The sequence below is a fragment of the Mustela nigripes genome, chromosome 7 (assembly GCF_022355385.1).
Source record: "Mustela nigripes isolate SB6536 chromosome 7, MUSNIG.SB6536, whole genome shotgun sequence".
NCBI lineage: Eukaryota > Metazoa > Chordata > Mammalia > Carnivora > Mustelidae > Mustela > Mustela nigripes.
In genome coordinates, this window is record NC_081563.1 from 31,159,594 (window position 1) to 31,169,245 (window position 9,652).

The following is a 9,652-nucleotide window of genomic DNA, read 5'->3' on the forward strand; positions in this document are numbered from 1 at the left end:
CTCCTTTTATCCTTTCTCTAGTTTGGCAACTTTTAGAGTACATACACATCAGGATTCTTTGTAGCAGATAAAAGAGATGCTCAAAAACAGGTAGGGGAACACATCTCTATAGTTTTTAAGAAGTCACATTTAGGGCTATTCAGACAGTTTTTCCAGGAATCATCCAGTTATTTAAATCAGTTCTTTGCTCGACTTGGCTACAAAAACAGCCCATATTCTCTTTTTATTACACATGCTCTACCACCTTCAGTTACTTCTACCTAACTGCTTTTAAATACCTTTTAAGTATCCCTTCTGGAAAAATTCTTAGAAAGGAGAGACAAATCCTTAAACTATTTTGTAAAAAACCTTACCATATACTGCCTTTCTATCTTCACACAAGAGGTATATCCTACTCTCTGCCTTCTAAAACCCACCCATTCTTCAAGGTCTGACAAAGACCACCCTCCTCCTTGAAGTCTTCCTCAGTAACACTAGCACACAGTAATTCCTACTTCTGAAATTATAAACTTAATGATACACTTTACTAACAAATATGCATAAGATCTATCTGATCTCCCAACTACATGAAAGCTTAGAACAGGGCTCTGTTCCTACACTTTTCTACAGAGGTACTCATTACAAGCAACTGAAAAGCCCTTTCATAAGGTAGGTGGCTCAATATGTCAACTGATAACATCAAGGGAAAAAAGCCAGTTCTTTGTCTAAAAATGGTCTTCTATCAGCCTGCCCTCCTCCACCTCTTTACTCCCTAAGAAAACTAGTGTCTTTACCCTGAAGGAGTGGTAACTCTGTACACTCAAAACAAGGCAAGTGTTTTTAAGACATTATCTTTTCATCTTAAACTTCCAAAGTAGGGTCTTTTTTTTTAGTTAAAGAAGCTGAAGCTTGGTGGTGGTTAACAATCCATACCAAGCTCCTGGGCACCAAAACAGATGCCCCTACCGTCTGCCATTGAAGAGTCGGGAATAAAAAATTCTTCAGGAAGAATTTGAAACAGTTTAAAAAAAAAAAAAAAAATCCTCTGGCAGCATACCTAAAAATTCAGAAGAGACTAGCACCAGTAAGTTGAAAAGTTGCCAATTTATTTAAGAAAACATGGAACCATTTAAAAACTTTTTTTTCAGAAACACAATATATCCACAAAATTAAAAAGTCAAACATGAAAAAATCCCTTATGTACAAAAGGGCTTTTACAAAACAGTAAGGAAAACACTGAGAGATGGTCCAAGAAGATGAAAATGCAATTAATAAGGGCACCTAGGTGGCTCAGTTGGTTAAGTGTCTGCCTTCGGCTCAGGTCATGATCCCAGGGTCCTGGGATGGAGCCCCACATTGGGCTCCCTGCTTCTCCCTCTCCCTCTGCCTGCCACTCTGCCTACTTGCGCTCCGTCAAATAAATAAACAAATCTTCTTAAAAATGCATATTCAGTTGACATTAAAATTTAAACATCAACTGTAATCAAAGAAATACAAATGCAACAGTAAGATCCTCTACCTATGTGTTAGCATTCATTTTTAAATAACAACACCCACTTGTAAACAAAGTATTTGCAAACAAGTGCAAACCTAACCCAAACACAAGATAAATCAGAATTTTCTGAATGGACTGGCTGATGTGTCTTCAATATTGAAACATACAGATGGTACAAAAAATACTTTTAAGACTTTATCCTAAAGGTCAAGACTTATCTACAGAAAGGCTTAGCCAGCATTATTCACAAAAAATAACCCTGTATCTAGATGAAGGATTAGTTTAGTATGACAATGCTATTTTAAAAATCATGTTGTAGAGATTAGTTAATCACAAAGGGAAATACAATGAATGGAAAAATAAATTACAAAATTACAGTAAGATCCCAATTTAGAAAACATTAAATTATGCATTAAAAAAGGATATATACTACAAGATGTATACCCTAATGCTAGCAGTGCTTACCACTAGTAGATATTTTTACTTTCTTCTTTATTTGTATTTTCCAAAATGTCTACAAAGATTTACTGCTTTTGAAATTAAAAAAAAAATTTAAAACTCTCACTAGGTATAAATTACCTATGACTTATAACAGATTAAGAGCCATGATCACAAGCTCTGGTCAATCACAAGTTTAGATGTAATTTAAAGGCAGTAAGTTTCTATCTTAATATCGAATTGTTAGACTTCTGGCAACAACAACATTGTTCAACCTTTCTGAGAACTTTCAGCCTACACTTCTGAATTTGCAAAACAATACCCAAGGCCACTGCCATTCTCCTTCAATAAAACTCCTCTCAACTCTAAACAAACTCCGCAGATCATATTGTATTATCTATTTTAAAATTCAAGTGCTGATGAAGAGAGTGATTTCTGAAGATGTGATTAAAAACTAAGTTCAAAAAAATCTTAAGAATAAGGGTGATTCATGTCAAAGTTTCTCTACAACTTACTTCAAAAACAACTCCCCCCACATAAAAGTAAACTTAATCCAAGTTTTAATATCTCATAGGGGCACCTGGGTGGCTCAGTGGGTTAAAGCCTCTGCCTTCGGCTCCAGTAGTGGTCCCGGTCCCGGGATGGAGCCCCTCATTGCACAGGGCTCTCTGCTCGGCAGGGAGCCTGCTTCCTCCTCTCTCTCTCTGCCTGCTCTCGGCCTACTTGTGATCTCTGTCAAATAAATAAATGAAATCTTTAAAAAAAAAAAAAAATTGAAAAAAATTAGTATCTCATAAACCCATTCATTCAAATATGAAATGAGAAGCTCATTTAGCATGCCAATTCCACCCCCCTTTAAAAGACAGTTTCCTTGGGGCGCCTGGGTGGCTCAGCGGGTTAAAGCTTCTGCCTTTGGCTCCAGTCATGATCCCAGGGTTCTGGGATCACGCCCCGCCAACGGGCTCTCTGCTCAGCAGGGAGCCTGCTTCCTTCTCTCTCTGCCTACTTGTGATCTCTGTCTCTGTCAATAAATACATAAATAAATAAAATCTTTAAAAGACAGTTTCCTTACAGAAGGCTTTAAAGTTTCGTTCTTTCTTTCTTTCTTTCTTTCTTTTTTTAAAAGATTTTATTTATTTATTTGACAGACAGAGATCACAAGTAGGCAGAGAGGCAGACAGACAGAGAGGAAGGGAAGCAGGCTCCCCGCCGCGCAGAGTCTGATGCGGGACTCCTCGATCCCAGGATCCCCGGATCATGACCCGAGCCGAGCCGAGCCGAAGGCAGATGCTCTAACCCACTGAGCCACCCAGGCGCCCGGCTTTAAAGTTTCTACTGTGCCTTCACAGATTAGCTATTTAATAAAAACAAAAACAAAAAACCTTTAAGTTTGCTAGGGCAGATTATTAGCTACCAGGAAGGAAAAAATGTTATTACAGAGCTAATATTAAAATCCAGCCCTCCATTCTAAATCCATTCTGAAGATCGAAATAAGTTCACAGAATTCAAAAGTTAAAATATATCCTAATCCCTATTCATGACACTAAATGATTACATGTAAGGGGGAAAAAGCTTTTAATGGGGTTCACAATTTGTGTACTTTCAAGTCAATCATTCTTTAGGCATTTTTGTACAAAACAGACTCCAGTTAGATTCTGCGCATTTACTACCTGAAAGGTAAATGCACTCTACTTGAAAACTGCCATGACCTTAAGAATTACTTCATATTGAATCCTATACTGGAAATAAACAATTTCAGAAGACTATTTTGCTATGACTGATTCTCTAAAGTGCAAGTTTATTGAAATAAAGACAGCTGAGAAGTATGAATGTATATTTTTATCTTATAAAAACCAAACAAAGGTTTTTCAGGTCACATATTTTGAAATTTAACTTTTCGTTCAAAACAACAAACATTATAGGAATACTACCATCAACAGAATGTCTGCCACTGGGTTAATAAGCACTTTTATCACATTTAATACTTGCCATACCCCTAATCAGGAACACATTATCAGCATTCTACAGGTCAAGTTAAAAATTTACCCACCACCCTTGCCCAAACTAAGCCTCTGTCTACACTGCAGGGAAAAACATTAGAAGAAACTGACAGGAAATAAGCACATATATACATATAATAGCATAAGTAGTCATATAGGCACATTCTTACGTAAGCATTACAGTCTCTTACACACAGACAGCTCTACAATTTATAAAACATCTGTACCTATCTCATTTCTTTCCCACAACAGTCCTATTACAGAATACTATCACTGCTATGTGTGAGGGGCTTCAAGGCTCAGAGAGTTTATTCACTCAGCTTTTGATTCCTTTCCTCATTCTTTTCCATTGCACTATCTTGACTTCTCTATAATTAAAAAAAAACACTGCACCCACAATAAAAAGAGTGAATGCACTCTTGTGCATTTAAGTGAATGTACTCTTGTACATTTAAGTAAATGATCCTTAACAAGATCCTTTATGATCCTTTCATAAATTTACACAGCTCACCAAGCTATTAGAATTACTGGTTATTCTGACTTAGAGCATAAACAAAAATATAATTTGTATGAATAATTTTCATTAAGCTGGTTCATTAACAAGGAATCCCCTAAATCCTACTTGTACTGGCCAGAAAACTAAACCCCAAGTCAAAAGTGCATACTATCTCCTTGGGAAAACAAAGTACATGTATGCTAGTCTTTTATGACTTAACAGTTGCTTCTAATAGGTATCATCTGCCCATAAAATCAACTACCTACAGCCATCTGTCCCACAGTAGAAAGTGAGGATGGCTACTTAATTAAATACGTATTTTTAAAAATCTACCTAAGTTTAGCAAATATGTGTACACCTAAACACACGGAGATATGATTACCAGTAACTTAAAAAATCATTTGTAAGTTACCTTGGCTTTGTACTTCGTACTCCTCAATGTTCTTAACAAGCAGAATTTTTCTACTTCATGAATTGTCTTTCTACAACTACCTTTTCCCTTCTTTAAATTTCTCACTCCACTTAGTAACTCGCTCTAGCTTTACTTATTAACTGCCCCAGCTTCTCATTAGTATGGTTTCAGACATCACTCATTCAACAGTTTTACCAAGACATTTCTAATTATATATGTGATAAGAAAGCACTCATCCATTCTTTCTATAGGATGGGTAGTGAGTGATAAAGAGAAGAACATTAATTAGGGTTCGAAGCCAGATGCCCAAGAAAGAATTCTTGAGACATCTTTGGTGCAAAATGGTGATTTTATTAAAGCACAAGGACACGGGGCGCCTGGGTGGCTCAGTGGGCTAAAGCCTCTGCCTTCAGCTCAGGTCATGATTCCAGGGAGCCTGCTTTTCCCTTTCCCTCTCTGCCTGCCTCCTTGCCTACTTGTGATCTCTGTCAAATAAATAAATATCTTTTATTTAAAAAAAATAAATAAATCACAAGGACAGAACCCATGGCAGAAACAGCTGCACTGGGGAATAGAGGAGTATAGCCCATTACATACTTTCAAGTTGGGAGGGAGTTAGGGATAGTGTAAGTCTCTAAGGAATTTTGGAAGCAAGGTTTCCAGGACCTTGAGGGAGCTAGCTATTGTTGGGAAAAGATCATTTATTACTGTCCAATAAAACCTGAGTCATGAGACCCTTCAGATGTATACTGGTGGATCATATGCTTGGAGGATGATTGCCCAACACGTATCTTGGGGAGCTTTCGCTTACAACTGTGTGTCAAACAGGTCTTCCTACTGAGCATAAACAAATTTTTAAAATGCATCTTGCTAAAAAGTATCAAAACTGTAAAAATATGCCTTGAACCACAGCATGGAATGAGGTGACAGGTACTCTTTAACTGCTTAATATCAGACAGATGGAAAAAGCACAATTTTGGAAAACTTTCTAAACAATTTCAAGAAAGTTACTTTCATCTATGGATATTTAAAAACTTTATCCTCAAGTTAAAACACAATGGCAAACTAAAATCGAATCCCAAAATAGGTGCACCCAACTTAAAGGCAGAATCTCATTTTAAATCACCGTTTATTTTCCCTACAATAAATACCTCTTTACTGTATGTAAAACAGCTCCTTCTTCCCCAAATAAATAATTTCCAAGAGATTTAATCCTACAAAGCCATTAAAGTACAGGATTACATAATGCTTTATAAAGACCCTACATTCCTAATCCTAAAGAAAGTAAGCATTTCTCTTAAGAGACACAAAGCACCTTCCTAAGACTAAACCACTATGGCACCTGACTGACCCCAACTCAATTCTTCAAGTTTACTTATTCAGAAAGCAGAGGGAGACAAAGAGTTTCTTATACAAACTCCAATATAGCTGAGTTCCTACTCATTCACAGCCTGTTTGCTCTGACTAAACACAAATCTTAAGTTTTATTGGGATTTTAATGCTGTACTGAGTGACTACAGAGCAAATGAAAAGGTTTTAGGCAGTCATTTGATAGGTACGGTTATCAAGGAAAGGGCTACCTCCAAGAGTGGGGGGAAAACATAACACACAAAAATCTGAGTAGCAGACAGAATGTTTAATAAATGGTGGGCCCTATTTATCAACTCTTAAGAATCACATCTCTTCTCAATGTACCACAAAATAAAAATGATGTTCATAACCATGACCAAATCATGAAGTTACGCTTCTCCTAATAAGGCAAGTGTATAAAACACTTTGAGGGGTGCCTGGGTGGCTCAGTGGGTTAAGCCTCTGCCTTCAGCTCGGGTCATGAGCTGAGGGTCCTGGGATGGAGCAGGAGCCTGCTTCCCCCCACCCCACCTCTGCCTGCCCCTCTGTCTGTCTACTTTCCATCTCAGTCAAATAAATAAAATCTTAAAAAAAAAAAAAAAAAAAAAAAAAAAATGGGGCGCCTGGGTGGCTCAGTGGATTAAGCCGCTGCCTTCGGCTCAGGTCATGATCTCAGGGTCCTGGGATCGAGCCCCGCATCGGGCTCTTTGCTCAGCGGGAGCCTGCTTCTCTCTCTCTCTCTCTGCCTGACTCTCCGCCTACTTGTGATCTCTCTCTCTCTCTGTCAAATAAATAAATAAATAAAATCTTAAAAAAAAAAAAAAAAAAAAAAAACCACTTTGAAACTACATCTAAAATGATTACGTTAAAATATATCTAAGTAAGTTCAAGAGCAAACACACACACAACACACACACCCCTAGGGTCCAAAAGATCCAAATCAACCCATCAGCATTCCAAAACTAATTACTTGAGAATTCCAACCAGAAGAGATCTAAGGCAAAACCTCTCTTCTCTGGTGTTGTGTTGTGTTGTGTTGTGTTGGGGGGGAGGGGGGTGTGGGTGTTTCTATGCAAACAGTTCTGTCAAGTGCTTTTGTTGGCAGGCAATAATAAAATAAGCTTTATTTCCTGTTCTTTATCCTGTATCAAAACTCTAGTCTGTCATCACCCCTGACATATGTTCAGCACATCCAAAGGTTACCATGAATGATGAAATATATTTCACATAAACTTTTCTTTTTTTTTTTTTTTTTTTTAAAGATTTTATTTATTTATTTGACAGACAGAGATCACAAGCAGGCAGAGAGGCATTCAGAGAGAGGAGGAAGCAGGCTCCCTGCTGAGCAGAGAGCCCGATGCGGGGCTAGATCCCAGGACCCTGGGATCATGACCTGAGCCGAAAGCAGAGGCTTTAACCCACTGAGCCACCCAGGCGCCCCTCACATAAACTTTTCTAACTGAAGTTAGTCTTCACGGACTAACTTACCAAAATGTTTCACATTTCATTTCACAAAACCTTTATCAGACTGTGGATAGAGGAATCTGAAGACCACAAATTCACATTTAGAGTCGTTTATAAACTCTTACGTATTCCATGGCCGTACTTACCTAACCGTAAGTTTTTACTATTTATAAGCCTTTGAAAAACTTTACGCCTTTAAGTACTATCAAAATTCTCAATCAGGATTACATGCGTTCAGTTCACACCAGAGCGAAAGATCAAATGCTGAACTCCTAAAAATAGGGGTGTTATGAGAGGGACACACAACACTCCGCTGCCAAAGCAAACGCGTCTTGGAGAGGGCAGGGGCGCTCCTTGTACACGTACAGTAGCAGCTCACATTCCGCAAAACCGGGGAGCGAAGGATCAGGTGACTTCACACCCCAGACACTTGGGAGTCTGATCGGGCCTTACTATACCGTCTAAGTGACTAGTAAACTGCTCGCAACCCTAGTTTAACAACTAAATCTGGACTTGCATCCTAGCCACGCGAAACCCGCGCCAATAGGTTTGCGGGCCGAGGAGCCCCAAAACCCGAGCCCCGGGTCACAGCACTGGCCTGCGGACTGCGGTTCCCTCCTGGGAGGGAGTCTGGAGAGCTTTCCGACCTGGCAGCGAGGTGTCCGCTCCCCCCGCGCGCTCCGCGTCCTCCTCCTCCGTGGGGTTCATCAAGCCCCGGCCACCCTTGCCTCCCTTTCTGACAGAAGGACAGAGAGCACTGCCCGCCAGGAAACGTCGCCCTGCAGCGTCCGGAACTCTCCAACACCCAGACGCGGCGCCACCGACCTCCCCGCGCCCCAGGTCTGCGGCCCCAGCTCAAGGCCGCCCCCTCAGGTCGGGGCGGACGCGACGGCAGCCACGCGGCGGGAGGGCAGGGGGCCGGGCCGGGCGCAGATGCGCTCGCAGCCCGTTCACCCGACAGCAGCGGGAGCCGCTGCCCCAGGGCCGCCCTTTCAGGCCGCGCGCCGCAGAAGCTCGGGGCGCGGCGGGAGCTAGGCCCGGCGGCCGTCAGACGAGGCGGCAGGAGGAAAGCTGAACCAGCCGGGGCCGACGACCCCGCCGCCTGCGGCCGGTGCCCGCGGGTCCGAGCGGCCCGCGCCTTGTCCCCACCCGGGCCCTGCGGCCTCCACCCCGCCGGCGCGTACCTAGGAAGGTCGTGGACGATACGTGGTTAACCCCGGTGCTTGGGTCGCTGGTCCCCCGCCGCCGCCGCAGCCCCTGGTGCGGCTGCTGCCTCCGCGCTGCCTCGTCCCCCTCCGCCATCTTGTACCGATTTAAAATTAACTCCCCACTGACGTCAAACGCCGCCGCCGCTTTATCAACCTCCCGGGAGCCGGCGGGGCGCCCGCGGGTCCTAGCGCCGCCTTTAGCCAGCGTCTCCTTGTCCTCCCCACGCCCTCCCCCGACCCGCCCATCGGCGCCCTCGCTCCGCCTCCGCCCTGCCCGCCTGCCTGCCAGTCGCTGGGTTTCCCTGATTTTCCACTGCTAGAAGGGATTGGGCGGCGCCCCTACCGCGATCGCCTCGCTCCACACGGCTCTGAGCTCAGTACCACACCCCCTTAGCGCTGGGCTGGTCCGTGTAAACGCAGAAGGGATCTCCAGAGAACCAAGTCCCTCCTTCCCTGTTCAGTAACCCAATTCTTTTTACTGCTCTTCTTCGTAATCGTTAACTCGTGCCCTGCACATGCTTTCGTACACCTTTTTCTCTGTTTTATCCTCCACAGCTGTTCTCCCTCTCCCTCTCTTTCCCCTTTCCCAAGCTATTGCTCTGCTTTTCCTTTTGATCTTTCCTCATCCAAGTCCCTAATGTTGCTTCCCCTCTGGAGACCATCCTATGGTTTGTTTGCAATAGTTCCCATCTGCTTAGGAGACCCTCCACCTATCTTCCCGACTGTGCATACCCTTTCCTCCTCCCAGTACCTGCAGGGACAAGTCAGAAAGCACTGTCATCAGATAATGAATTGTAGCAGGTCCTTTAC

General features: G+C 42.4%; 1 protein-coding gene across 4 annotated transcripts in view; it reads right to left on the reverse strand.

Moving 5' to 3' along the window:
- The window catches only part of ATL2 (atlastin GTPase 2), a 57,620-nt gene extending 48,610 nt beyond the window's left edge, over positions 1-9,010 (reverse strand). The window contains exon 1 of one of the 4 annotated variants that reach the window (XM_059405475.1): positions 8,819-9,006. In XM_059405475.1, the coding sequence (XP_059261458.1) occupies positions 8,819-8,936 (118 nt within the window). In that variant the 5' untranslated portion in view covers positions 8,937-9,006. Of the gene's footprint in view, positions 1-8,281; positions 8,459-8,818 lie in introns of those variants that run through there. The other 3 variants (XM_059405477.1, XM_059405478.1, XM_059405476.1) reach the window with 3 other exon arrangements.
- Positions 9,011-9,652: the final 642 nt, after the last annotated feature.